We start from the raw sequence: 27,475 nt of genomic DNA on the forward strand, positions 1-27,475 counted from the left end.
GGGATAAAATTTTTCCATAAAACTCATTTTACTGATGCAAATTTTAATGACCAACCCGAAAATGTTTCTGTCCAAAAGATTAATAAGAATATTTTTAAGCTTAATCAGAATAATTGGAATATTCTTAATATTATTCTGCATAATTCTATTTCATAATTTCTGCCTTTCTCTGTTCATGATATTTGTTCTTGGCAAATTAATAGATTCAAGTTATGGAGTTATCTAAAACTTTACTATTCACTTTTCAGATAAAATTGTTTATTTCGTTACAAAGACTCTGGGATAATTTGCGCTTATTAAATAATTAAGATTGAAAGTCTTACAAGCCTTGTTAGCTTTCACTAGGGGAAGGGATTTTTTCCTCTTCATGAACTTTCCTTGCACCAAGCACCTTGAGCACTAATGAACTAATAAGCAATAACCTCGAGATTAATAAGATTGAGGAGTGAAGACAGATTAATTTGTGACTTTATTGATTAGATAGCTTATTTTTACATTAAAATATCAAATATGAATACAAAATTAGATCTACGATCTTCCCAGTAACACCTCCTGTAGCAACTATTGATAATAACGTGATAATCTAACTTTCATGTGGATATCTATGGGTTGAAAAGGGCAAAAGGGTTTGATTTGTTTGTACAAATAAGACAATTTCACTAAATGCAATAATTTATTGTTTCGAGAGTGTTTCGAGAGTGTATCAATGATTGTAGCTTTTGATAGTTACATTATAACCAACTACAACTAATATATCGATAATTTATAAATTATTATCTTCATTGAAATACTTTTCTAGAACCTAAAATCTAAACCAGAATTCAATTTGTTTCAGTTACTATCTTGTATATCTTTACAATATGTGCTGCTTCAACCAGAAGTAACATTTCATCTAACCTCAACCTCAATATCTACAATATTAACACGACTTTGACTTCAGGTTCGACAAAGAGTCAAATTTTAGAGTGTATCAATGACTAGCTTTTCGTGTATAATAGACTTTGTTGAAGCTTCGATGTTTTTGAGTAGAAAGCAATGTTTCGATTCGCCTTAAAGAAGACGCAAGAAATGCATATTTGATCAACATAACACGAACCGATGATAAGAAGTAAATCATTAAAAACCCAATCAAGATGAAGAGAGGATGAAAATTTGTATTAATATAAAAGTCAATTTTTATTTTTAATCGAATGCTTAGTAACCGGCATCTAATCATAATCTTCATGTAATTTCTTGCTAAGTCAGTTTTGTTGTCAGTGTCAACATTTCAATTGTTTGTATAGTTTCATTTTTGGTCAAGATACACGTATTTATGATTGAAGTTTGATTGCTCACATTACTGATTCACATTTCACTAAATTTCATCCTCAAAAACTACATCAGAAGACTATAAAGTTCATCATCATGCGAGGTGGGAGAAAATCATCATCATGCTAATTCTTATATTCATGATGATGATTTTCTCCAACCTCGTCTACGAACTACATGTATATTAACTTTTAGTGGATTGAAATAAAGGTAATAATGAAGCAGCAGAAGCTTTGTTTTTCTATGCAAGATTATATTTATTTGAATTCAATTTAAGTATAAGTTCAGTTTAAGAGTTCATCAATTCATTGAAAGAATATAGTGTATCGAATAATAATTCAGCGAATCTACCAGCAATTTCCTCCAAAGTACTGTTAGGACCGATATCAGATATATTGAAGTGGCTAAAAATTTTGGTTAAAAATTTTACAATAAACTCTTTTCCATCCAAACCTAAATTTGAAGAGTTAAATTATTACAGTGACTTTAATTATTCTGACAATTTGTTTAATTTGTCAGTAAAATACAGACCTTTAAGATCATCATGGCTATCGATCCATTCTTCAAACTCACCACCAATTGTATCGTGTTCATGTACACCTAATGGCAAAACTATTAGCAATTCGTTGATGTAAATTCACAGCAATTTACTCACCTGGAAAATACTTTTGACAAATATCTTTAACAATTTGCTTTCCTATTTGCACATGTGGAAAAAACACTGTTCAATGGTTAATGGACAAAAAATTAATCTCAAATCAAATTAATAGTAAATTACTTACATGGAAGTGGCAGATCCATCATGAAATCGCCCACCAAATTTGCAGCGTTTTGAGCGATAGATTTGTCTATTTCTGATGTTGAAATAATCGTTCCATTAATTTCAAAGAAATTAAACTAATATAAAAAATTTTGTAATTTACCTGCAATTTTCAATGAATTTAGGATTTTATCAACATTTTTGTCAGTGCTAAGATCGGGATCCCATCCTTAAAGAGCAAAAGAAGTTAATTAAAGATACATTTGACAAAGAAATTTAATCAACTCACCAGGACCAGTAGGACCAAAGACATATGCCAACACATTTGATTCGAGTGAAGCTTCTGCATCCCATGCTTTAAAGATCAACGAATAAAATGAATATAAAACTTGTTCATTCCTAAATGTTAACTTACCAGGAGTAGCACTTTCCCAAAGCTTCACATGGCTCAAAATAAGGTTGGTAACGGCCTCACGATATGCACTTGGCTCTGTGAAACAAAAGTCGAGTTAATAGTGTTACTGTGGAGGTTGAGGTTAGATGAGATTTTACCTTCAATCGGAGCAGCACTGATTGTTGAGACAAAGACGATGGCAATTAATACAATTGACAATTTCATTTTAATTCTGGTTTAGGTTTTAGGTTTCAGAAAGTATATCAATGAAGATTACGAATTGATTTGAACAGCTTTTTTGGTCTGTTTTTATACTTGATGAGCATTTTTTTGTATCCCAGTTTAATTATGAGCCAAGTTTATTATCTAACTATCAGCAAAAATCACCCACACGAACTCGAAACATTTAATTAAAGCTAACGCAATTGTTTCATTTAAGACAAATCAGACAATTGCACTTTTTAACCCATTGATATCCATATGCCAACTAGATTATCAAGTTGCTCCAGGAGGTGATACTTGGGAGATTGAAGTAACTAGCTAGTCTCAACGTCTTCAAAGACATTTTTCTTGGTTTGCATAGAATGGATTATTAAGAATACTTTTAACATAATCAGGATAAATTGGAATATTCTTATTATGGTTCTATATCATATTTATGCCTTTCTCTGCTCTCGAGTTATGGAGTTTTTGGTAGCTAAAGCTTTACTAAAGCACTTGTAAATTGTTTACTTCGCTACAACGATTATGGGACAGTTTGGAATTAATAAATAACTAAGAATGAAAGTCTTACAAGTCTTATTAGCTACAGTTTGCATTTTTACACCGATATTTGGATAAATTAACTGATTCTGGTGCTGATTCCGTTGGTTCATCTTGGGCAACAGCGACAGTTTTCAAGCAACATTATCTTCTTTAATTCACCCTGTTTAAACAGTTTAGATGTATCATAACCAAATGGAATGTACATTAACTGATTCACAATCCTATCGTCCTAGGGTGCTGCGTCTTCAGAAAACCAAGGTAACTGAGACGAGGAAATGTCACCTGGATTAGGAGTTATGTACCATTGGTCATAAACCATGAAAATCAATTTTATTTTTAATCAAATGTTTATTGATCGGCATATAATCACAATGGGAGCTCATCCAGAAGACTATAAACGTTCAGCTCCTGCCAATTCTTATATTCATGTTGATAATTTCCTGTCACCTCGTCACTTGGCTCAATATCTTGATCAACTGGATGCAAACGATACACTTTTCAATCAATACTTGAATTGGAAAGGATCAGGAGAGTTTATAAATACATACTTTTGGTGTCGACTGTGTGCCATGTTACATGCACCTATCAAGCCCAAAAGTTATGATGACCTAGCAAACTGGTGGTATGCATCGTCTATATGCACCGCAGACCAATGGCAATGAACACTATTCGCCGGAAAAAGTATCTGAATTTAAAGTATTCACTACTTAAATTGTACCCATGTTTATTTGGGAACTTCAACACAGTTTTATGAAAATGAAAGATACCATTTTATTGATAGTCACTGAAGCTTAGCTTCATCTTAATACCAAGCTCAAGATTTTCAGCAGCCCAATTATTAATAGTTGTAGCTCAAGTGACTTGAAATAATGTGAGATATTAATTTGCTGCCAAAGTACACCAGGTAAATTTATTTATACAGGTAACGAATTTATTTGATTTATCAAACAACATTATATTAAATTAAGACTCATTATATTCCTCTTTTCTTGTATCAAATTTTTAGTTGAGCAATCCGTTTGCAGCCTTTAATGAAGAGTTCAATGGTCCATCGGCCGAAACATTTAAACTACTTCGCACTGTACAGGGGGCCTTTCTAGTTGCAAACATAATCCACTTCTGAATAACATCTACAACAATAATAACGCAACGATTAATGACTGGCTTCACTTCCACCAACTTGACCATGTTCTGAACAAATATTTATTTATGTACACTTAAAGTCGATCCAGTCTGACTCAATAAAGCTTGAAAAAAATCAAAGTTCACGAAAAAATCTTAAAAGCTCAAAAAGAGACGAAAGTAAAAAATCATTTCTTCTTGTTTTAACCTTTAGGCTATGAATTAAATTGAAAGTTTTGGACTCTTTCCAAGTATTATTATAACCTGACATAGAGTAATAAAGAAAAGGTAATAATGAAATCAGTAGAAGCTTTTGTTTGCTATGCACGAGTATATTTATTGGAATTAAGTATAAATTTAGTTTAAAATATTCATCCATTCATCAATTGTCAGGATATAGTGTATCGAATAATAATTCAGCCAATCTGACAGCAATTTCCTCCAAAGTACTGCTAGGACCGACATCAGATACATTTAATTGGCTGAAAATTTTGGGTAAAAAGTTTACAATAAACTCTTTTCCATCCAAACCTAAATTTGAAGAGTTTGTTAAATTATTATACTTTGATTATTGCAAGTAAAATATATACCTTTAAGATCATCAAAGCTATGGATCCACTCTTCGATATCATAACCAATTGAATCGTCTTCGCCAACACCTAATGCAATACAAATCCCAAAAAATATTAGCAATTTGTTGATGTAAATGTGCAGTAATTTACTTACCTGGAAGAAATTTAGCAAAAATATCTTTAACAAGTTGATCTGCCATTTCCATTTTTGGGAAAAAAGCTATTCAATTATGGACGGACAAAAATTAATATCGAATCAAATTAATAGTAATTATAATACTTACTTGAGAGTGGTAGTGGGATCATGAAAATTCCCACCATACGTGCAACATTATGACCGATAGATTCGTTTGGATCTGATGTTGAAATAATTGTTTCATAAATTTCAAAGAAATTAAACAAATAGATCAAAATTTTAATATTTACCAAATTTCAATGAAATTATGATTTTATCAACATTTTCGTCAGTGCTAAGATTGGAACCCCATCCTTTAAGAAAAATTAAGATGTTAATTAAAGATACATTTAGATGGTAAAGAAATCTAATAAACTCACCAGGACCTGTAGGGCCAAAGACATATGCCAACACATTTGATTCGAGTGAAGCTTCTGCATCCCATGCTTTAAAGATCAATGAATAAAATGAATATAAAACTTTTTCATTCCTAAATGTTAACTTACCAGGATTAATACTTTCCCAAAGCTTGACAAGGTTCGTAATATAGTTGGTAATGCCTTCACGAAATACACTTGGTTCTATAAAAACAAAGTCAAGTTAATAGTGTTAAAGTGGAGGTTGAGGTTAGATGAGATGTTACCTTCAATTGGAGCGGCACTGATTGTTGAGACACAGAAGATGGCAATTAAAACAATTGACAATTTCATTTTGATTCTGGTTTAGGTTTTATTTAGGTTTTAGGTTTTAGAAAGTAATATTTCAATAGAGATGGTGAATTGATGTGAACAGTTTGATCTGTTTTTATACTTGATGAGCATTTTCTTGTATCACAATCTAATTATGAGGCAAGTTTATTATATTATCTAACTATCAACAGCAACAATCATTGATACGCGCTCAAAACAATTAACTACAGTTAGCGCAAACAAATCAATTTGATTTCTTTAACCCACATCCATATGAAAGTCAGATTATCACGTTAGCATTGATAGTTGATCCAGGAGATGTCATTGGGAAGATTGTAGATCTTTATATTTGATATTCTGATATAACAATAAACTATCTGGTTTCAACATCTTTAAGACTCTTTTCTTGGTTTGCATTGAATGTATTTTTAAGGATATTTTAGAGCATAATCTAGAATAAAATTGGAATATTCTGCATGACTATATTCCATAATTTCTGCCTTTCTCTGCTTATGATATTTGTTCTTAGCAAATTACTAGATTCGAGTGATCGAGTAGTTATCATCTCCAACTTTTCTAAACATTTAACAATTGTTATTAATAATTTCGTTGAAAAGACTCTGGGACAGTTTGCAATCATTAAATTGTTAAGATTGAAAGTCTTACAAGTCTTGTAAGCTATAGCTAGGGGAACAGATTTCGTCCTCTTAACGAACTTTCTTTGCACCTTGCAGTTGAGCACTACTAACGAACTAATAAGCAATAACCTCGAGATTGATTAGTTAGCTTATTGTTATATTTAAATATCAAATATAAAGATCTACAATCTTCCCAATGACATCTCCTGGATCAATTATTAATAATAACCTGATAAGCTAACTTCCATGTGGATATCTATGGGTTAAAGAGGGCAATTCGATTAATTTTTACGGGCACGTACCCATGATTGTTGCTGTTGATACATTATAATCAAACACCTATTAAATATATTATAACGTATAATCTATAATTTTGAAATACTTTTCTAAGACTTCTAAACCAGAAGAAAATTTATTTCAGTTACTAAAAGGTGCCCTGTTAGTGAAGCCCGCATTTTTGAAGTTTAATTGCAATATTTTGAATTATTTAATCTGTTTTTTTAAAGAAAATTAGAATAGATACAAGTCTAAAAATTAATATTTTTAATTTGATGCATGGAAATCTTCATTTTCTACTGAATAATCTGAGTTCTTGCTTGAAAAAAACTGTTGCAAAAGTTTGTTTGTCCATTGGATTGAATACATTCGTCAAAATTTTTCGAATTAATCCAAATTTCTGCTTGTATCAAAAAGAATTTTTCAAACATTTTTTTCTCTTCCGAGTTTGAGCGATGATTGTGGAGTACCTTTGTTTTTTCATTCTGGATTTTTCAGATATCAAAGGTACACTACTCAACTATAACTTTATATTAATCGATGAATAACAAATAGAAGCTCAAATTATTGACGAAATTAAACTTTTTAACTTAAATCAGGCTTTTAAATGATAAATTTCATATTTTCAGGCAGTCCAAGTAGTTGTAGCTCAAGTAACTCGAAATAATGTGAGGTACCAATTTGCTCTGCCAAAGTACATCAGGTAAATTATAACAATTTATTTGATTTATCAAACAACATTATATGAAATTCAGACTCATTATATTTGTCTTTTATTGCATCAAATTTTTGAGTTGAACAAGTTTGTTTTTCTCAGCAAATATTTATTAATTTACACTTAAAGTCCATTCAGACTGACTAAAAAAGCTTGAAAAAATAAAAGTTCACGAATAATCTGAACAATCTTGCAAGGTTAAGAAGAGACTTAAGTGAAAAATCGTTTCTATCATGTTTTAATCTTTTCAGTTATGAATTATAATAAATTGAAAGTTTTTTAAGGAATTCTGTCCAAGTATAACCTGACATAGAGTAATAGAGTAAAGGTAATAACGAGATCAGCAGAAGCTTTTGTTTGCTATGCAATAGTATATTTATTGGAATTCAGTTTAAAATATTGATCCATTCATCATATGTCAGGATATAGTGTATCAGATAATAGTTGAGCAAATCTAACAGCAATTTCCTCCAAAGTATTGCTAGGACCGACATCAGATACATTTAACTGGCTGAAAATTTTGGGTAAAAAGTTTACAATGAACTCTTTTCCATCCAAACCTAAAATTTGAAGAGTTGAATTATTACAGTTGCTTTGATTATTGCAAGTAAAATACAGACCTTTAAGATCATCAAAGCCATGGATCCATTCTTCGATATCATAACCAATTGGTTGGTCTTCGTTCACACCTAATGCAAAACAAATGCCAAATTATTAGCAATTTGTTGATGTAATAAATGCAAAGCAATTTACTCACCTGGAAGAAATCTATCAATAATATCTCTAAAAATTTGATTTCCCATTTCCTCTTTTGGGAAAAAAGCTGTTCAATGGTTGATGGACAAAAATTAATATCAAATCAAAGTATAATAATACTAATTACTTACATGAAAGTGGCAGTGCCATCATGGAAGCGGCCACCATTTCTGCAACAGCTTGACCGATAGATATGTTTGGTTCTGATATTGAAATAATCGTTTCATCCATTTCAGAGAAATTGAAAAAATATATTAAAATTTCGTTACTTACCTCCCAATTTCAATGCATTTAGGATTTTATCAACATTTTCGTCAGTGCTAAGATCGGAATCCCATCCTTAAAGAAAAATAAAGATGTTAATTAAAGATACATTCAGATGGTAAAGAAATTTGATCACTCACCAGGACCTGTAGGGCCAAAGACATATGCCAACACATTTGATTCAAGTGAAGCTTCTGGATCCCATGCTTTTAATGATCAATGAATAAAATGAATATAAACCTTTTTATTTCTAAAAATTAACTCACCAGGAATAATACTTTCCCAAAACTTGACAGCGTTCAAAATATAGTTGTTAATACCTTCACGAAATACGCTTGGTTCTGGGAAAACAAAGTCGAATTAATATAATAGTATCAATTATGTGGTTGATGTTAGATGAGATGTTACCTTCAACTGGAGCAGCACTGATTGTTGAAACACAGAAGATGGCAATTAAAACAATTGACAATTTCATTTTGATTTTGGTTTGGATTTAAGGTTTTAGAAAGTAAATAATTGTATTTCAATTGAGGTGGTGAATTGATGTGAACAGTTTGATTCTGTTTAATCATGAGGCAAGTTTATTATCTAACTATCAATAGCAACAATCATTGATACGTGCTCAAAACAATTAATTGCAGTTAGCGCAAACAAATCAATTTGGTTTCTTTAACCCACATGAAAGTTAGATTATCACGTTATTATTAATAGTTGATCCAGGAGGTTTCATTGGGAAGATTGTAGATCTTTATATTTGATATTTTAATACAACAATAAGCTATCTGGTCTCAACATCTTTAAAGACTCTTTTCTTGGTTTACATTGAATGGATTTTTAAGGATATTTTAAAGCATAATCTGGAATAAAAATTGGAATATTCGTATTATTATTCTGCATGATTCTATTCCATAATTTCTGCCTTGCTCATGATAATTTTTCTTGGCAAATTAATAGATTCGGGTAATCGAGTTTTTGGCAACTCTAACTTAACACTTATAAACTGTTACAACGATTCTGGGACAATTTGCAATTATTCAATTATTAAGATTGAAAGCCTTACATTTATAACTAGGAAAAGGGGTTTTGTCCTCTTCACGAACTTTCTTTGCACCTTGTAGTTGAGCACTACTAATGAACTAATAAGCAATAGCCTCCAGATTGATTAGATAGTTCATTGTTATGTTAAAATATCAATGGATATCTCTTGGATATCTGATGGATCTAAAATCTTCCCAATAAGACCTCCTGGATAAACTATTAATAATAAAGTGATAATCTAACTTTCATATGGATGTGGGTTAAAAAGGGTAATTTGAGACATAAAAACTGAGTGCATTAGTGTTATTAAAAAAATCTCAATCTCTAATGAACATTTTTCGAGGAAATCGAGGTAAAGTTGAAACTCTTTTTCAACAGTGGGATAAGATTTTTCCATAAAACTCTTTTTACTGATGTAACTTTTTATGACCAACCCGAAAACGTTTCTGAACAAAAGAAGCTTAGAATATTTTTAAGCATTATCAGGATAAATTGAAATATTCTTGCTATCTATTCTGCATAATTCTGCCTTTCTCTGTTCATGATATTTGTTCTTGGCAAATTAATAGAGTCGATTGATAGAGTTTCTGGCATCTCTAAACACTTATAAATTGTACAGATTTTACAAATTTTATTTATACAAGCAACTTTATTTGATTTATCAAACAAAATTATATTAAATTAAGGTTCATCATATTTGTCTTTTCTTGCATCAAAAGATGAAGACCAAAGAATAGGAAAAACTGTCTAGCATGGAATATTTTTCTTATGAAGATATATGATGCAAAATTTTCAAATGCTCAATCCATTTTTCAAAATAATTCTTCGTTTTTGAGATATCATGAAATAACGTTAGAAATGCAGAGGACAAATAGCGAAATAACCAAAGGTTAACCACTTTCTGAATTATTTTGTCAGATGTAAAATTTAATTCTGATTTCAATGAAGGGGTTCATTTTGATCTAAAACTGGCCATTTTTTTGATTAATGTAATATTTCTCTGTCATTGAAAAATCGAAAAAAAGATCAGTTTTGATATAGAGTAATAGAGAAAAAGTAAGAATGAAATCAAGATAAGCTTTTGTTTGCTATGCTTGCGTATATTTATTGGAATTCAGTTTAAAATATTCATCCATTCATCAATTGTTATAAAGTGTATCGAATAATAATTCAGCCAATCTGACAGCAATTTCCTCCAAAGTATTGCTAGGACCGACATCAGATACATTTAATTGGCTGAAAATTTTGGGTAAAAAGTTTACAATAAACTCTTTTCCATCCAAACCTAAATTTGAAGAGTTAAATTATTACAGTTGCTTTGATTATTGCAAGTAAAATACAGACCTTTAAGATCATCAAAGCTATGGATCCACTCTTCGATATCATAACCAATTGGTTGGTCTTCGTTCACACCTAATGCAAAACAAATGCCAAATTACATTGTATGGTTAGGTTATTGTATTAGCAATTTGTTGATGTAAATGCAAAGCAATTTACTCACCTGGAAGAAACTTTGCAAAAATATCTTGAGCAACTTGCTGTGCCATTTCTTCTTTTGGGAAAAAAGCTATTCAATTATGGAAAACGAAAAATAAATATCGAAACAAATTAATAGTAATTTTAATACTCACATGAAATTGGTAGTGGGAGCATGGAAGCTCGTACCAATGATGTAATCACTTGCCCCATAGATATGTCTGGTTCTGATTTTGGAATAATTGTTTCATCAATTGCAAAGAAATTGAACAAATATACATATTTAAATTTCGTTACTTACCTCCCAATTTCAATGAATTTAGGATTTTATCAATATTTTTGTCAGTGCTAAGATTGGAATCCCATCCTTAAAGAAAAATAAAGATTTTAATTAAAGATACATTTAGATGTTAAAGAAATTAACTCAACTCACCAGGACCTGTAGGACCAAAGACATATGCCAACACATTTGATTCGAGTGAAGCCTCTGGGTCCCATGCTTTTAAAGATCAATCAATAAAATGAATATAAACCTTTTCATTCGTAAACATTAACTTACCAGGCAAAACACCTTCCCAAAGCTTGACAAGGTTCGTAATATAATTGATAATGCCTTCACGAAGTACAATTGGTTCTGTGAAAACAAAGTCGAGTTAATAATGTTACTTTGGATGTTGATGTTAGATGAGATGTTACCTTCAACTGGAGCAGCACTGATTGTTGAGACAAAGAAGATGGCAATTAAAACAATTGACAATTTCATTTTGATTCTGGTTTAGATTTAAGGTTTTAGAAAGTAAATAATTGTATTTCAATAGAGATGGTGAATTGATCTGAACAGTTTGATCTGTTTTTATACTTGATGAGCATTTTCTTGTGTCACAATTTAATTATGAGGCAAGTTTATTATCTAACTATCAACAGCAACAATCATTGATACGTGCTCGTAACAATTAATTGCAGTTAGCGCAAACAAATCAATTTGGTCTCTTTAATCCACATCCACATGAAAGTTATTGTTTATAATTGATCCAGGAGGTGTCATTGGAAAGATTGTAGATCTCTATATTTGATATTTTAATGTAACAATAAGATAACTAATCAATCTCGAGGTTATTCCTTATTAGCTCGTTGGTAGTGGGCAACTGCAAGGTGCAAAGAAAGTTCATCAAGAGGACGAAATTCTTCCCCTGGTTATAGCTAACAAGACTTGTAAGACTTTCAATCTTAATAATTGAATGTAATGAACTAACTTTATTTTCATCGATGAATAATCTACACTACATGCAATATAAGGTATGACTGGTAGAGAATGCAAGTAAAAACTCTGAATTTGCATGGCGATTCACAGTCTGGACATATTGTTACCAAATCAGACTTGTTTTAACGGAAATTTAATGGGCTTCAATTAGATATAATTTTTAGGTTAGTTTCACGATGTTATTCAATTCAAATGTTGTTAATTTTAAGTTATCGTCGAAATCTCATAGTTAATTTTGCTGGTGATCATCCCGAACTAAGTTAGTGTGAATGCAGTAAGCAAATAAGGGCTCATGAAATCAAATTAGGTGCAGTCTATTGAATTGGCATTGAAGAGTTAGGAATGAAAAAAATTTGATGAATCATGCGAATTGTGGCCGAAAATCGGCCAAATGACGGAGCGCAAATTCGCCCGTTTCGAAAAATTGCGGAAGGCTAGAATGGTTCACGAAGAGAACTGACCTCAAAAATCGAAATTTCCCTCATCTATTTCCAGAATTATTAAAAAAATTCGGTATGAAAGCCTGGAAACGGATTGATGCGCCAAAATCAACCCAGGACTAAAGTGATTTATTTCCATTCTTTACCAGTCATATACCTTATAAAGTTAATGTATCAAATTGTGGTCAAGATTGTGGTCAAACTAAGCTGGTTCTAAGAAAAAATACACAGCACGAAAACCCGAATTCAACATCCACGAAAAATAGGAGACCTCACCTCAGAATTCAGATCTCTGAGAACTTCATGCAACTAGTGGCTGGGGGAAGAAATATAGAATCCGTATGCAATAACATTGAGTGAAGGGGCGAAATTTTTTAAGGTATGTATTTTTCGAAACTTAAAATTTCATGCTTTATTCGCATTTAAAATCCAAATCGCCAAACAGCTGCCCTCTATTCAATCGAAATACACAATATTTCAAAAGTTTGGTCCGCAAATTCATTTTGAATTTTCTTATTAAAGATTTAAGTTAATTCAAATATTTTTACAAAATAAATAGATTATATGAAGGCAAATCATATCCTGATTCTTATTTTTTAAAAAATGCATTCTTAACAATTAAAATTGATTTTGAAAATTTAACATTGGAATGGATTTTTCAAAAGTTTGGTCCATGTTTGATTATCTAATTAATGAGTGCAAGAAATTGGTTTAAATTTTTATAAAATCTTCCTCATTTGTATGCAGTTGATTCATGAAAAGTTGAGTCTTTTAGCATAATACCGAAAAAGTTATTCAGATTATTGTTTCATCATGGATTTCTATGGAAATTTCAGTTTTTTCGCTTTCAATCAGTAATCGCAATTGAATAAGCGACTTGATTGTACTCAAACTCATACCCATCATAGCTCAGACTATTTGCAAAATGCTCGAAAAAAATCAGGCATGAAAAAATAATTCTTGGTGCACGAATAACTTGTGATTTGTTTCGTATCGATTTCTATGCAATAATCTATGGAGATTCAGTGTTGATTAGCAAATTTTTGATTTTCGCACCAAGAATTGTTTTTTCATGGCTGATTTTTTCGAGCATTTTGCAAATAGACTGAACTATGATGGGTATGAGTTTGAGTACAATCAAGTCACTTATTCAATTGCGATTACTGATTGAAAGCGAAAAAACTGAAATTTCCATAGAAATCCATGATGAAACAATAATCTGAATAACTTTTTCGGTATTATGCTAAAAGACTCAACTTTTCATGAATCAACTGCATTTTCCATATCGAAACATAATTAATAGTAATCTATTAGTATTAATACTGATATTATTAGTATTTTAGTATACTACAAACGCTTTCATTATTAAAATGAAAAAATTAGGTGGTCCTATACTTATGTCAACCAGTGTAGTATTAGTACTAATTACTAATTACTAATTACTTATTAATATTCAATATAACTCATTATCCGAGATTTTAGGTGAATCAATGGACTGTGAAAAATTGACTAGATAGGCTCCTTTGGACCAACATGCACAATTGAATTGTTTTAGGTCGCAATTGTTTAGAGCACGTATCCGTGATTGTTACTTTTGTTAGTTGTTTTTTTCAAATGATGCTTTTTTCCATATTTAACAAGGGAGTGCACTTTTATTTAGCCATTTTTCAACAATTTGGTACAGTTAATGGTTTTTTATTTATTGCTTTTAAATGCTCAATATGATGGCCCTGATTTTTCTCTATCAAATGAAGTCTCTTGCTCCATGACTTCGAATCTTTTTAAATAGTCTCAACGGTAATTCGACCATATTGTTTTTGTCACCTACAACTCAAGTTTGGTCAATTTGAAAATGGCTAGATAAAAGTGCCCACCCTTGTATGTCTCAGTTCAATTTTCTGAAACTGTCAAAATAGTTTCCATATGTTTATCAACAATGTCAGAATCTTTATATATGAGTTTTGTCAATCAACTGAAATCAATCAAGGAGACAGTCCAGGCAACGCTACCGAAGGAAGAGTTGGTAACTCGGCGAAGGTTGAATACTTGACCGTAGTTTCACCACATGAACGCGATGTTTTGAACGCATTTTTCCTTGCTTTGGCCCAAACACATCGTAATTCCATTCGAATCACGCCCTTTTCAAAGCAACACCATGCTGAGTCTACAGGAAACAAAGGTAACTGAGACGAGGAAGTGTCATTTTGATTAAGAGTTATTGTACCATTGGTCATAAACCGAAGAATGGATCGATAGCCATGATGAGCTTAAAGGTCTTTATTTTATTAGAAAGTTTAGAAACGAGTTTTTGAATGCCGCGCTTGCTACAATCACCCTAGTGGAGTGTTTGATACATCATTTTGGCCGTTTAAGTTTCTTCTGTTTGAATTTGAAGCAATTTTTGGTATAGCAAAATGCCGTTGTTAGCAAATATAAAAAAATCAAGTGATTACCATCAATGTTTCTATTTTACTAAATTTTGTGTCGGTTTGGAGCATTCAGGTTGTAATATACATTCAAAATTAGTAAAATTACTTGGAAGCTCAGCTACTAAAAAGTCTACCGTAGATAGTTGGTGTACCCGCATAAGAAAAGGAGATATGGACTATAGAGTGAAATATGGAGGCGATCGCTCGGACAGCCGACTTAACCATAAAAGATTAGAGAAAATCAAAGCTTCTTTTGTGAGTTCGAGAGCTTGGTCAATGGATTCATTAGCGAGCTATACGGGAATTCCTAAATCAACGTGCCACAGAATTGTAATGCAAGACTTGAAGATGAAGAAGCTTGCGAACAAATGGGTACCCTATGAACTGACACCACACCAGAAGGAGATCCGGCTGATTTGTTGAGAAAATAATTTACAATTATACCGCAAAACACAAGCACTACTCAAAAGAACAATAACTAGTCTTGACGAGTCTTGGGTCGCTCTTTACATGGCACCAAATAGAGACCAAGCAAGGAGCTGGAGAATGCCAGGTGAGAAAGCTCAATCTGTTGTGCGTCAAAATATTCATGGTGAAAAAAGAATGCTTATTATGGCTATGGAGTACGCCAAAATTCCATTCTGGGAGCTCCTTTCTGAAAAAAACCGCTGTTTATGGAACTGTGTACCGTGACTTCCTCGATAAACACATTGACTCCTGGCTTGGTACAAGAGATAGCAATCACCTCTGGTTACTACATGACAACGCGCGACCGCACAAGACTCAGTTGTAAAGAGTTATCTTGAAGAAAAGGGAATTACCCTCTGGACCCATCCACCGTACTCCCCAGATATCAGCCCTTTAGACTTTTGCTGTTTCAGTCCATTAAAAAGAGGTTTAAAGGAAAGAGTTGCCACTGATTGGTACCGATTTTCTGCTAATTTAAACGAAGTCATTGAAAACTTGAATCGGCGTGGCCTAATGAATTGTGCATCAAAGTTGCATGAGCGTTGGGCCCGAGTAATTGAAGCTGAGGGTGACTATATATAACCTGTAACAAGAGACCGCTCGATAAGGTAAAGGGTCCCGAGAAAGATAAGGGCTAAATCTGGATCTCGGTTGAGATTATGCTTTATTTTCTCTTTTCTCGCTCTCTGGTCCTGGGTCTGATAAGGGGCTAACTGTGGATCTCCCCTGAAGGTAGCGTATGCGAGCGAGAAAAAAATGAGAAAAAAATTGTGAATTCGAGTGTAATATGACAGAATTAATGAAATGGATAGCGCACAGTCCATAATTGATATATTCTGTGTTAACTAATTAAATTTCCGGCAATCTTAACGCTATCAACTTTTCTTTCACCAATCGAAGCTCCATGAACCACCATGATGATTTGGCTTCATAATTGCTCTGCTGTTGTAATAGTTTTTCGATGTAGAACCATATGTTTGCATGATTGCAACCAACTGAACGGTTCAGAGTATGATGCCTTCCTTCAACATGATTATTCGCACTTGGGTCAGGGTCACTGAAATGATTCCAGGTTGAAATAGGGAGTCTAGCATTCTCGTTGAATACGTCGATTCGACATAGTTGAAAAAAGTTTTCATGTCATCGTCCTGAGGTGACTCGGCTTTCATCGAATGAAAATTATTACATATATCCAATGCATAAAGAAAAGAAAGGGCTGAAACTTTACTTACCGTTGATTGAACTGCGTTATCCCCTTTGTTAACTTGGTATCTGGTAGTCACATTATGCTTAGCCACATTCCGCCAAATAGCTTGAGAAAATGAAATAAACACGATTTTATCACACAAGATGGAAGAATAATGGCCAAATCACGATAAAAAATGATTTCGAAATCAGTCGTAAACTTTTCTGGGTTCCAATTCAGGCCAATGGATGCACAACAATCTTGGATAAGTCAAAGTAAACGAAGGTATTCGTAGATTCACCAGGTAAAAGATCATAAACGATAGGTATCATCAATCTTCTATTTAGGAAAGTTCAGCTAAAAAAGCTTCAGCAGTTTATATTCATGTTGGTGATTGCGTCTCACCTCGTCACATATTTTAATCTTTTGAGCTATGAAATAAATGAAAACTTTTAATGGATTGCAGAAAATGTAATAATGAAACCAGCAGAAGATTTTTTTTGCTATTAACGAGTATATTTATTGGAATTCAGTCTAAGTAAAAATTGAGTTTAAAATATCCATCGATTCATCAATTGTTATATAGAGTATCAAATAATTTTTCAGCCAATCTGACAGCAATTTCCTCCAAAGTGCTGCTAGGACCGACATCAGATACATTTGATTGGCTGAAAATTTTGGGTAAAAAGTTTACAATAAACTCTTTTCCATCCAAACCTAAATTTGAAGAGTTGAATTATTACAGTGACTTTGATTATTGCAAATAAAATACAGACCTTCAAGATCATCATGACTATGGATCCATTCTTCAACCTCATAACCAATTGTTTCGTCTTTAAGTACACCTAATGGCAAAAATATTAGTAATTCGTTGATGTAAATTCCCAGCAATTTACTCACCTGGAAGAAACTTTTCAAAAATATCGTCGATAATTTGATTTGCCATTTCCTCTTTTGGGAAAAAAGCTGTTCAATTGTGCATTGACAAAAATTAATCTCAAATCAAATTAATAGTAAATTACTTACATGAAAGTGGCAGTGGAATCATGAAAACGCCGACTATTTCTGACAAATTTTCACCGATAGATTTTTCTGTATCTGATGTTAAAAAACTGTTTCAGCAATTTCATAGAAATATAACAAATAGATGAAAATTTTATTATTTACCTGCAAGTTTCATTGAATTAATGATCTTATCAACATTTTTGTCAGTTCTAAGATCGGGATCCCATCCTTAAAGAGCAAAATAAGTTAATTAAAGATACATTTGACAAAGACATTAGATAAACTCACCAGGACCTGTAGGACCAAAGACATATGCCAACACATTTGATTCGAGTGAAGCTTCTGGGTCCCATGCTTTTAAAGATCAATCAATAAAATGAATATAAACCTTTATCATTCGTAAACATTAACTTACCAGGATTAGAACTTTCCCAAAGCTTGACAAGGTTCAAAATATAGTTGGTAACGGCTTCACGATATTTATTCGGTTCTGTGAAAACAAAGTCGAGTCAATAATGGGAGTGTGGAGGTTGAGGTTAGATGAGATGTTACCTTCAATTGGAGCAGCACTGATTGTTGAGACAAAGAAGATGGCAATTAAAACAAACGACAATTTCATTTTGATTCTGGTTAGGTTTTAGGTTTTAGAAAGTAATATTTCAATAAAGCTTGTGAATTGATCTGAACAGCTTGATCTGTTTTTATACTTGATGAGCATTTTCTTGTGTCACAATTTAATTTAATTGGAAACGTTTATTATCTAACTATCAACAACAAAAATCATTGATATTAAACAATTAATTACAGTTAACGCAATTGTTTTACACAGACAAATAAGATTGCCCTTTTTTCAATCCATATGAAAACTAGATTATCACGTTGATCCATGAGGTGTTACTTGGAAGATTGAAAAACTTTATATTTGATATTTTTATATAACAATAGCTATCTGAGTCCTAATTGGAAAATACTTGATCAATTGACTTTAAATTTCATAATTAGGTGAAGTTAGGTTGTTAACTCGATACCTGAAAAAATGGTGCGTTTAAGTCTAGTCATTCTGTCGCAAATCAATTTTGAATTTATGTCTAAATTTCTATTTCCACTACCTTAGTCTCAACATCTTCAAAGACACTTTTCTTGGTTTGCATTAAATGGATTGATGTGAATCCTTACCTACAATATATAAAGTCAAAACATCAAATTTTTGTGTAAAATTGTAACTAAACGGAAAGGATTCTGAAGGAAATTTTTCCACAGACTGAAAGCCACAATTGAACTACATGTCCGAAAAATAGTCAGAGGTTAATCAGAATTCAGGTTACTGAAAAATTCCCGTTTAAACAGGGTAAATTAAAACTAATTATTAATTGGTAGGGGAAAAAATGCAGAATACGTAATTTGTAGCATTGTGTTTGGGAAAAAACTTTTTGGTCATTTAGGTTGATGGTTTATTGTTGGACTAGGAATATATGCAAAACTGTCTTTCGAGTACAGAGTTTGGTTAATAAGCTGGTGCCTCAACTGTACTAAAAGAGACCAAATGACAAAATTGAAGTCAAGTTCATCAACGATTGTCCAGACAAAATTTTTAATTCAGAATTTGAGTCTTTAAATGTGGATCGACTTTATCGCACATAGTGAAAATAAATTTGCGATCAGTCATGTTCGGGGCTCCACTTGTAGCATTAAATCTATTACTAATAATCCACACTAAATAAGCACTAACTAAGCACTAATTGTTGCTTTGTTTTTTTCAAATTTAAACCAGTTTAATCCATGTAAAATTGATTAATTTGGGTTGGCCGCTCATGATGATTTGTTCAGTTTCAATCAGAACAATGATAAAGTTATGATTCAATTGAATTAAAAGGTATGATTAGCTGGAAAACAACAATAAAGCAAACACTCAAAGTATAGTTATCAAAAGTAAAATCGATAACACAGGTCATGAATCACACATTTCCATGAATAAATCAGTATCAAAACATACAGGTAACCAGTGTTGAATATTTTTAATCCTTTGTTCTTGTTCCAATGAATTTCGAGGGTGAAGAACAAAGAATAGGGATAACTACCTAACACAGAATTTCTCTGGAATCTAAACAATAAAGATGTAAAATTGAATGCTGAATTTATAACTTGAATCCATCTTTGGCAACATAAGATAGATTTAGCGTTAATTATTAGTAATTGATTCAATGATTTGATTGTCAAGTCAGCGTAGATATAAAGACGAGTTGTGATCTATCCAATTCATTAAAGTTTATCCTGTTATTACTGGAACAGTTTACCTTTGAATTATTAACATTGACTAACTCATTTGAAAGCCATTACAATGAAAAATACGATCGGACTCATCTTTTTATGTAAGTTGTTCATTTTTCTTGACTTTTCATTTCTTTTAATGTCTTCTTTCATTTTAAATTAGTTGCCGTGATCAATGGATCATACTCAAAATCACTACGAGAGTTGGACTTTATTGGAAGTCTATATCCTCAAGGTATACCGAAGCAGTTATTGACTTCTATGGTAGCTCGAAAAATCGATCAAGTCAAGAATTTATACGGATACAGAGACATTCCTAAAGACGCAAAAACCTTTTACAACTCAACTGAACAATCGTTACAATTACTTTTGAAATCAATGAATGACACTCAAATCAGTGATGCTACTAAATATTACTCAAATGTTGTGGAACTTACATACTTTGTTGAAAAAGAATTGAAAATTGTTGATGTTGATTACATAAGTGTTAATTCGCGCTCTAGTTTACCAAGAGATGAACTTCAAGCTATGATGGACGCTTATATCGATGACATTGAGATGGTTCGTGTGTATGAAGTATCCTTCGGACATTCGGATCGAGTGGATATGGAGATTGTCGATCGTCTAAAATCATTGTCCAATGATTTGAAAAATTTGAATGTTTATCGGGACGATGAAATCCTTTATGAGGAACAAAGTCTTGCTCGAAGAGCAATGGATCAATGTTTGTTGCAACTTCGTTTCTTGTTGGATCAATTTACGGAAACTTTCGTTTTTTATTAGCCATAATTTTGGAGTTTCATCACTATTAGAGAGGATTGTATTGGACAAAAAACATTAGATCAATGTTTATGGCATTACTTGTTGACTAAACATACAAGAAATTTTCACCCATTATTAGCTATAATTTTGGAGTTTTATTATCTATTAAAATGGAATAAATATCGAAGCATTAATCAAATTGTTTCATTTATTTATGCAACAACTTCAAAGAATATCAAATCATTTCTGAATGAAGTGATTGGCAGGTTTACATAAATATGTTTTTTCATAAATAACTGGAGTCTCTCAAATGTTGATTGAGATTGAAGCTTATGAATCAGGTAAATTTCTTGTGACCTAGCAAAACTGACTCATTTCCCATAAAAAACTTTTAAATGTGTAAATAGGTATAACTTTGATGCTTCTAAACGCATAAATCCAATCCCTAGCATAATATTGACATAATCTTCAATCTGTGGTTTACACAATTGCCAATCGACTCACAGGTGTCAGTGTTAGTGAATATTTATTAATACTTTGGCCGTCCTTCATTGACTGCTCAATCCTTTGCATTTCAGTCTTTTTCATTCAACCAGGGCGCTTAATTTAGTTTCATTATTTATTATTATTTATTATTTATTTATTAATATTTATCAATGGTTTCTTTGCCGGATTTATTTACTTGTATTTTTAAGTATAATCAGGATAAATTGGAATATTTTTATTATTCTGCATAATTCTGGCTTTCTCTGCTCATGATATTTGTTATTGGCAAATTAATAGAGCTGAGTGATGGAGTTTTCGGCATCAATTTTACTAAACACTTTTCGAATTTCTTTTTTATTTCGCTAAAAAACTCTGATTTGCTATTATTAAATTATTAAGATTTAAAGTCTTAAAAGTCTTGTTAGCTATAACTAGGGAACGGACTTCGTCCTCTTCGCGAACTTTCTTTGTACCTTGTAGTTGAGCACTAATAATGGACTAATAAGCAGTAGCCTCTAGACTAATAACGTTTGAAGAGGCAAAAACAGATTAATTTGTAAATCAATTGATTAGATAGCTTATTGTTATATTAAAATATCAAATATAAAATTAGATCGTCAATCGGTAGTCTAATTTGTCTATTTAGATGAGACTAATGCACTAAATGCAATAACTCTAATTAACTGTTTTGAGTGCGTATCAATGATTGTTGCTTTTGAATAAAATAAGGATAAAATTGAATTTTTGGGACTCTTCAATTAATGACCCTGAAATGAATCGATAATCATTGAACAAAAATTGCGTTCAATGAGATGAAAGTTAGGTTAACAAGAATTACATTGCTTCAATAATCAAATTTGAATTGATTATTTCAAATATTATAAGTAATATTGTAAGTAAATATAATAAGTTTCCTTTTCTTGATCAAATCATGCAATATGATTGCAATACAAATTAAGCAAATTCAGGCAGCTACAAATTGCTATTTTGTTTATTTGATAACTTTTATTACACCATATAAGGTGCTACTATCGTGAAAATCACTTAAAATTAAATTAAAATGGTTATTTGATTATCAGGTTTCTTTTAAAAAATGTATCTGAATTCTGAATTAAAGTTAGAGTGAAAGAAAGTCATTTTAACATTATTCAATTTAAGTACGCTCCCCATTTTTAGAAGTCACATGTGAAAACAATTTTGTTGTGAAAAAACAATCACTTTGAACATTTTACTCTATTTTGAAATAGTTTAATCAAGATGTTTCTCAATCTAGTGACCAAATCACTGAGAAACAGTTCTATTACAATTCATTCTAATCAATTTACTTGTGCGAAAGTTTTAATTCCTAGGATAGGATGTCTTCTTGCTCCACCATCTAATGACAACTTTTTACAGACTCGGAGTTATGCTGCCCGTAAAGGTACCAGAATTAAGAGAGCTATGGAGGCTAAAAAAAGGGCTTTAGCTCGAAAAATGTTACCTAAACCAGAAAAAAGGAAATTCACTGCTGGATCATCTGCTCAGCGTATTCAAGTATTACGCTCTGATCCTACAGGTAAACCTTTACCTCCTGATGATGTATATTTCACTGAGGGTTTTACTGTTCCGAGTTATTCAATTTCTGATGCTCTTAGCATGCACCGAGAAACACACTCATCAACTATTTTTGGCTTGGAATCCAACCTTTTACATGCCCGTATTGAAGTTTATATGAAAGCAAAGAGAAAGACCAAATTTATAGATGGCTTTTCGTCAACTGTCACTTATCCATTTCCATTTCCCTTGCAAAGGCGAAGTCGAATTATAGCAATTGCCAAAACTGTGGAGGAACAAGAAGCTGCTAAAGCTGCTGGTGCTATTTTGGCCGGTGGAGATGATATAATTAGAAATATCAAATCTGGTTTAGTTTCTTCTATTGATTACGAGCATCTCGTATGTCATACAGACATGTTGATTCCATTAACCGCAGTTAGAGGCTTGATTGGCGATAATTTCCCCAGCAAAAGCAAAGGAAACTTCGGAACTGATATTGTCGCATTAGTTAAAAAATTTGCCGAAGGTTATGACTATCAATGCAAAAAAAATATTTCTCAGGACAATTTTGGCTATATTGATCTTGCTATCGGTACATTAAATATGGAGGATGACAAGTTAGCAGCTAATTTATTGGCCCTTATTACAGATTCAGAAAGGCATCGTCCATCTGATGCTCCAGGTAAACAATTTACATTACAATTTTACAAAAAAAGATGATTTCTAACATGCACTTTTCCATATATTTCTCAGGTCAATTTCCCGAAACTGTCTGGCTTATATCACCAGAAACCGAAGAAAAATTTAAAATTAAATTTTGGGAGCTTTCTGATAAATACGTTGATATTTTCGAATCAGATAAATATAAAGATCAAGTAGAGGCCATTTTGAAAACAGTGAAAGCTGAAACAAGTGCAAAAGTTTAGTTATTGAATAGTCATCTGTAAAATAAGATAGCTTTAATAAATTTTGTTCACAGTTATTATAAAATAAATAGCATTAAACCAAATTTAACAGACAACATATATTTTATTATTTAAATAGTATTATAAAGACTTTACAATTACAAAGGCTATCATCCTTTTATCTAAATTTGGAGACAATCATGGAATATTTCATTTTTCTTATCAATAGACAATCATGAGTTATTTCACCTAACCAAGTGAGAGAAGGATCAAATGAGCACAATAAGGACATTTATGGATCAAAATTATAATTCCCAAAATTTTCATAGGTGTATCAACAATTCCAGAATCTTTATTTCATGAATTTTGTCAATCAAGGAGACAGTCCAGGCAACTCTACTGAAGGAAGAGTTGGTAACTCGGCAAAGGTTGAATACTCTGGTTTGACCGTAGTTTCACCATCTGAACCAGATGAAGTTTTGGAAGCATTTTTCCTTGCTTTGGCCCAAATACGTCGTAATTTCCTTCGACTCACGCTCTTCTCGAAGCAACACTGGCACTTATTATCTCCATTAACTTGATCTACAAACACAATTGAGGGACTTTCGGAGGCAGCTTGTTGACATATTTTAACTCGTTTTCCTGAACAGTTTGCATTTTTACACCGATATTTGGATAAATCAACTGATTCTGGTGCTGATTCCGTTGGTTCATCTTGAGCAACAGTTAATGTGACCAACATGGCAACCCCTAAACACAAAAGAATAATAACTTGTTTCATATTTCTGTTTGAAGATATAATTATAACTTGTCGAATTGATGATTTAAAACTAGAAAATTGATGGTTACTATCAAAGACAAATGTAGTTGGATCAACAAGAACCAACCTTGCGAATGCAGCTAAACACAACTTTCCTTTGGTGTTATTATCATTTAGGTACATCATTATAAACCCTTCGGAAGTGACAATCAAATTTAATTGCTCCGCCTAATAAGTTATTGGGAATGACAATTGAAGATGAATGAAGAGGAAGAGAAGGACAAGGATAATGGAGATGATGTTACATGCAATACCTTTCATTTAATTCCACTTTTCTCATTGTCGATAATATTTGCTCAATTGTTCCGAATGGCTTATTGTTATACTTTCCGTTGAAATTTTTATTATTGTCGAGGTCTATTCCTAATAATCACTTTCCAACGTGTCTCTTTTGTAGTCAATTTTTGTCCGATCATTACCATTAATCCGATCATATATCACTTCTTTATGTTTACAGATCTCAATACAAATTGGTCGAAATTCACTTATTTTCTATCGCTTTTGTTTCGTTAATTATTCTATGATATTAATGTATTTTTATTGAACATTGCTTTTGATACTTCCGTGTTATTTGTACTACAACAATTTGACTTCAGGTAAATAGGCTTGAACACCAAGAAATGGATTTCAATTGCTAAAAGTTGCAAACCGTTTGCTTGGTTATTATGTTTGAGTAAGCCAATTGTCGATAGCTCTTGTTATTAGTTTATCAGTTTGTTTTGATCAAAATTATCAATTATATTTTTATTGAATTACATTTCCATTGCATGTGAAAATGAACTCGAAATTAATTTCCTGGACTACTCTTAACTTAGAATGCTATGTTGTAATCAATATAATTGATTAAATCATCTTTTGTTATATTTCTTTTTCAAGTTAAATTGGCAAACAAATTTACTTGAAGAAAGTGTTTAGACTTCAATTTCACCATTTAACCATTCAATTTACTCACAACTACTGGAAAATTGATGTTTATGCATTATTATTAAACGATTATTTTGCAAGGTGAGTAAATATTAAATAGAAATCATTTTTGCAGCTAAATTTCATGAAAATTATGATAATTTCAGATGAAATTGTAAAGATTTCCAATTTTGTTTACATTTAGTAATGTTTGTTGTTAATTTCATTATCTGTATAGATTAAAATCAGTCAATAATCAAATGCCTCTGAATTTAAACACCTTTTAATTTCAGGTAAAAATATGCACCAATATGTTTTGAATAATAATTTGTTTATATATTTTTTCCTTGACCATTTTGAGATCTCAAAGGTACATTAAAATGAACCGATAAATGTATTGAATTCAATGGAAAGGTGTTATTTAGAAGCGTATTTACTTGGTTGTCCAAGTGAAATTGAGTGTTGATTGGGTTCGTCCTCTTATGAAATTGATAGGTGGGATTTTTAGGTGTAAAGCTATGAAAAGATGAGTTAGATTGTTCAAGTTTGCACTTTTCCGAAAGTTGATCGCCGCATCTGTTGATTTTGTTTCCAATCTTATTACAAATTATTACAAAAAAGTGTCAACTAATTTTCAATGAGGTTTATCCCCATCGAGTTGATTTTAATTTTGTCCATTTTTAATTTTTCTCGATCTCATTTAACTTTGAAACAGCTGGAAGATTATGGTTTAAGTTCAGAGGATAACTATTGGTGTCAAAATTATTCTGATTGCGATGTACTACCAAACAAAGTATGTAAAGTTTTGGCTAACCAAACATCGGCTGTACTCTCCTATGATAATCTCAATTTAATGGGTAAGAGTAGGATTGACGGTGATGAGAAGGTAATCAAATGTAAATGTTGTGTGGCTAAAGGAACCAATATACTGATTCTGAGGAAATTATGGTTTGAAGCAATTGACCATTTAAATAGGTTGTCATCTCGATCCAAGGATAAGGATAACCCTGTAACATCAATGGCGACTACAATAACACAACCGACAAAACCATCAACAGAGCCGCCAAGGACAAGCGAATTATCAACAGATTCAGTGTCAATTGAAGTAACCAGTGACAATCTATTGATCAATACAGCCTCGGAAAATTCAGTTGAATTAACCCCATCAACTGATTTAACACAATCATTGGATGAAAATGGTTGATAAAAACAGCGGGTAAGTTGACTTTCAATGTTTATATTGTATTCAGCTTTGTTTGGATTTCACTCCATCTCAATCACAAGTTTACAGCTTTTAATTGCTATTAATAAACACAATTGATTTCTGATTTACTTTCTTTCCTTTCATTATTATTGCCATTTTGGGTTCCTCCAAAATATGCGACGTATTCATAACAATCAAGCAAACAGGTGGATTGGCCCTGGACGAGCAACGGAAATACCTTTACCATCAATGACAACTCTATCAATAATCGTGCAAATTACATTCCTATTTTTACTCTTATTGTTGATTCCATCTGATAAAATAAATATCATTCTGGTACTTTTGAATATCGACCAAGATTCATTACCAAGTTGGATATATAAAAGCCAAAAGATCATGTTGTTAATGAAAATGGGTTAGAGTTTAAAATGAATAAGTGACATCAGTTGGTGAAATACTTTGAAAATCAGTATTGTTTCAGTTGTTTTTTAGTCACTTTTTTGCTAAAACCAAATGAGTTAGAAAAAAACATGTGAAATTGATAGTTAATTCCTTGAAATGAAGGCAATCTTGTTCAAGTTTGAGGACTTGTTTTATTGTTTGTTACCAAAAAAACAGTTGCAACTTGAAACATTAAAATGATATAAATGGGAAACAGATACAATTTGTCGATTATTGAGGTTCTAGCTAAACTTGATTGACCTTAAAATGGTTGATTTGAACAGTTTTGAATCCGGTGATTAGTGCATCAACCATGATTCCGGAAAATAACTGCTTCAAATGTATATGTTGACTTATTGTTTCAACCAAAGAAAGATCTTGAATGAAATTAATAACGAAACCAGCCTTTTAATTAT

The 27,475-nt window shown here is 31.8% G+C and overlaps 7 protein-coding genes and 2 long non-coding RNA genes across 9 annotated transcripts; 4 read left to right on the forward strand and 5 right to left on the reverse strand.

Annotated features, from left to right (window-relative positions):
- Positions 1–1,540: 1,540 nt before the first annotated feature.
- Positions 1,541–2,782, reverse strand: LOC107367046 (uncharacterized). Its single transcript, XM_015934708.3, has 8 exons — positions 2,621–2,782; positions 2,484–2,558; positions 2,358–2,423; positions 2,232–2,297; positions 2,091–2,162; positions 1,964–2,029; positions 1,840–1,908; positions 1,541–1,761 (listed from the first exon to the last, which is right to left on the reverse strand). The coding sequence occupies exons 1-8, from the start codon at positions 2,685–2,687 to the stop codon at positions 1,598–1,600; spliced, it is 645 nt and encodes a 214-aa protein (XP_015790194.1). The 5' UTR covers positions 2,688–2,782; the 3' UTR covers positions 1,541–1,597.
- A 1,253-nt stretch (positions 2,783–4,035) lies between these two features.
- On the forward strand, positions 4,036–4,490 carry LOC149093298 (uncharacterized). Its single transcript, XR_016199440.1, has 2 exons — positions 4,036–4,149; positions 4,234–4,490. It is a non-coding gene; the product is annotated as an uncharacterized LOC149093298 (long non-coding RNA).
- Positions 4,491–4,660: 170 nt separating this feature from the next.
- Positions 4,661–5,862, reverse strand: LOC107367048 (uncharacterized). The gene is made up of 8 exons (XM_015934711.3): positions 5,740–5,862; positions 5,603–5,677; positions 5,477–5,542; positions 5,348–5,410; positions 5,206–5,277; positions 5,076–5,141; positions 4,940–5,008; positions 4,661–4,880 (listed from the first exon to the last, which is right to left on the reverse strand). The coding sequence occupies exons 1-8, from the start codon at positions 5,804–5,806 to the stop codon at positions 4,732–4,734; spliced, it is 627 nt and encodes a 208-aa protein (XP_015790197.2). The 5' UTR covers positions 5,807–5,862; the 3' UTR covers positions 4,661–4,731.
- A 1,874-nt stretch (positions 5,863–7,736) lies between these two features.
- Positions 7,737–8,961, reverse strand: LOC107367047 (uncharacterized). The gene is made up of 8 exons (XM_015934709.3): positions 8,843–8,961; positions 8,701–8,775; positions 8,575–8,640; positions 8,444–8,509; positions 8,302–8,373; positions 8,172–8,237; positions 8,035–8,103; positions 7,737–7,974 (listed from the first exon to the last, which is right to left on the reverse strand). Exons 1-8 carry the CDS (start codon positions 8,907–8,909, stop codon positions 7,826–7,828), a joined length of 630 nt encoding a protein of 209 aa, XP_015790195.2. The 5' UTR covers positions 8,910–8,961; the 3' UTR covers positions 7,737–7,825.
- Positions 8,962–10,551: 1,590 nt separating this feature from the next.
- On the reverse strand, positions 10,552–11,763 carry LOC149093299 (uncharacterized). Its single transcript, XM_089268569.1, has 8 exons — positions 11,645–11,763; positions 11,508–11,582; positions 11,382–11,447; positions 11,250–11,315; positions 11,104–11,175; positions 10,974–11,039; positions 10,817–10,885; positions 10,552–10,757 (listed from the first exon to the last, which is right to left on the reverse strand). Exons 1-8 carry the CDS (start codon positions 11,709–11,711, stop codon positions 10,612–10,614), a joined length of 627 nt encoding a protein of 208 aa, XP_089124695.1. The 5' UTR covers positions 11,712–11,763; the 3' UTR covers positions 10,552–10,611.
- Positions 11,764–17,237: 5,474 nt separating this feature from the next.
- On the reverse strand, positions 17,238–18,571 carry LOC107367049 (uncharacterized). The gene is made up of 8 exons (XM_089268570.1): positions 18,290–18,571; positions 18,153–18,227; positions 18,026–18,091; positions 17,900–17,965; positions 17,759–17,830; positions 17,633–17,698; positions 17,509–17,577; positions 17,238–17,449 (listed from the first exon to the last, which is right to left on the reverse strand). Exons 1-8 carry the CDS (start codon positions 18,354–18,356, stop codon positions 17,304–17,306), a joined length of 627 nt encoding a protein of 208 aa, XP_089124696.1. The 5' UTR covers positions 18,357–18,571; the 3' UTR covers positions 17,238–17,303.
- Positions 18,572–19,960: 1,389 nt separating this feature from the next.
- LOC149093300 (uncharacterized) lies at positions 19,961–20,907 on the forward strand. Its single transcript, XM_089269798.1, has 2 exons — positions 19,961–20,106; positions 20,169–20,907. Exons 1-2 carry the CDS (start codon positions 20,076–20,078, stop codon positions 20,786–20,788), a joined length of 651 nt encoding a protein of 216 aa, XP_089125924.1. The 5' UTR covers positions 19,961–20,075; the 3' UTR covers positions 20,789–20,907.
- Positions 20,908–22,435: 1,528 nt separating this feature from the next.
- mRpL1 (mitochondrial ribosomal protein L1) lies at positions 22,436–23,807 on the forward strand. Its single transcript, XM_015934706.3, has 2 exons — positions 22,436–23,468; positions 23,540–23,807. Exons 1-2 carry the CDS (start codon positions 22,511–22,513, stop codon positions 23,710–23,712), a joined length of 1,131 nt encoding a protein of 376 aa, XP_015790192.1. The 5' UTR covers positions 22,436–22,510; the 3' UTR covers positions 23,713–23,807.
- Positions 23,808–25,917: 2,110 nt separating this feature from the next.
- On the forward strand, positions 25,918–26,961 carry LOC112539391 (uncharacterized). The gene is made up of 2 exons (XR_003083222.2): positions 25,918–26,630; positions 26,818–26,961. It is a non-coding gene; the product is annotated as an uncharacterized LOC112539391 (long non-coding RNA).
- The last annotated feature ends 514 nt before the right edge of the window (positions 26,962–27,475 follow it).

Source organism: Tetranychus urticae, chromosome 3 (genome assembly GCF_039701765.1).
Source record: "Tetranychus urticae isolate SD_2017Ah chromosome 3, NJAU_TeUrti_SD_1.0, whole genome shotgun sequence".
In the NCBI taxonomy this organism is placed as follows: Eukaryota; Metazoa; Arthropoda; class Arachnida; order Trombidiformes; family Tetranychidae; genus Tetranychus; species Tetranychus urticae.

Bases quoted from the DNA above. Each gene is read 5' to 3' on its own strand.
- LOC107367046 (XM_015934708.3), bottom strand. From the start codon at position 2,687: ATGAAATTGTCAATTGTATTAATTGCCATCGTCTTTGTCTCAACAATC. The intron at 2,163-2,231 runs GTAAATTACAAA...TTTCAACATCAG, and splicing joins AAATTCATTGAAAATTGCAG to AAATAGACAAATCTATCGCT. The intron at 2,030-2,090 runs GTAAGTAATTTA...ACCATTGAACAG, and splicing joins GATGGATCTGCCACTTCCAT to TGTTTTTTCCACATGTGCAA.
- LOC107367048 (XM_015934711.3), bottom strand. From the start codon at position 5,806: ATGAAATTGTCAATTGTTTTAATTGCCATCTTCTGTGTCTCAACAATC. The intron at 5,543-5,602 runs GTAAGTTAACAT...TGATCTTTAAAG, and splicing joins TTGGGAAAGTATTAATCCTG to CATGGGATGCAGAAGCTTCA. The intron at 5,009-5,075 runs GTAAGTAAATTA...GTATTGCATTAG, and splicing joins TTTTGCTAAATTTCTTCCAG to GTGTTGGCGAAGACGATTCA.
- LOC107367047 (XM_015934709.3), bottom strand. From the start codon at position 8,909: ATGAAATTGTCAATTGTTTTAATTGCCATCTTCTGTGTTTCAACAATC. The intron at 8,641-8,700 runs GTGAGTTAATTT...GATCATTAAAAG, and splicing joins TTGGGAAAGTATTATTCCTG to CATGGGATCCAGAAGCTTCA. The intron at 8,104-8,171 runs GTGAGTAAATTG...GTTTTGCATTAG, and splicing joins TATTGATAGATTTCTTCCAG to GTGTGAACGAAGACCAACCA.
- LOC149093299 (XM_089268569.1), bottom strand. From the start codon at position 11,711: ATGAAATTGTCAATTGTTTTAATTGCCATCTTCTTTGTCTCAACAATC. The intron at 11,040-11,103 runs GTGAGTATTAAA...ATAATTGAATAG, and splicing joins GCTCCCACTACCAATTTCAT to CTTTTTTCCCAAAAGAAGAA. The intron at 10,886-10,973 runs GTGAGTAAATTG...GTTTTGCATTAG, and splicing joins TTTTGCAAAGTTTCTTCCAG to GTGTGAACGAAGACCAACCA.
- LOC107367049 (XM_089268570.1), bottom strand. From the start codon at position 18,356: ATGAAATTGTCGTTTGTTTTAATTGCCATCTTCTTTGTCTCAACAATC. The intron at 18,228-18,289 runs GTAACATCTCAT...TTGTTTTCACAG, and splicing joins CAGTGCTGCTCCAATTGAAG to AACCGAATAAATATCGTGAA. The intron at 17,966-18,025 runs GTGAGTTTATCT...TTGCTCTTTAAG, and splicing joins CTTTGGTCCTACAGGTCCTG to GATGGGATCCCGATCTTAGA.
- LOC149093300 (XM_089269798.1), top strand. From the start codon at position 20,076: ATGAAAAATACGATCGGACTCATCTTTTTAT. The intron at 20,107-20,168 runs GTAAGTTGTTCA...ATTTTAAATTAG, and splicing joins GATCGGACTCATCTTTTTAT to TTGCCGTGATCAATGGATCA.
- mRpL1 (XM_015934706.3), top strand. From the start codon at position 22,511: ATGTTTCTCAATCTAGTGACCAAATCACTGAGAAACAGTTCTATTACA. The intron at 23,469-23,539 runs GTAAACAATTTA...TATATTTCTCAG, and splicing joins TCGTCCATCTGATGCTCCAG to GTCAATTTCCCGAAACTGTC.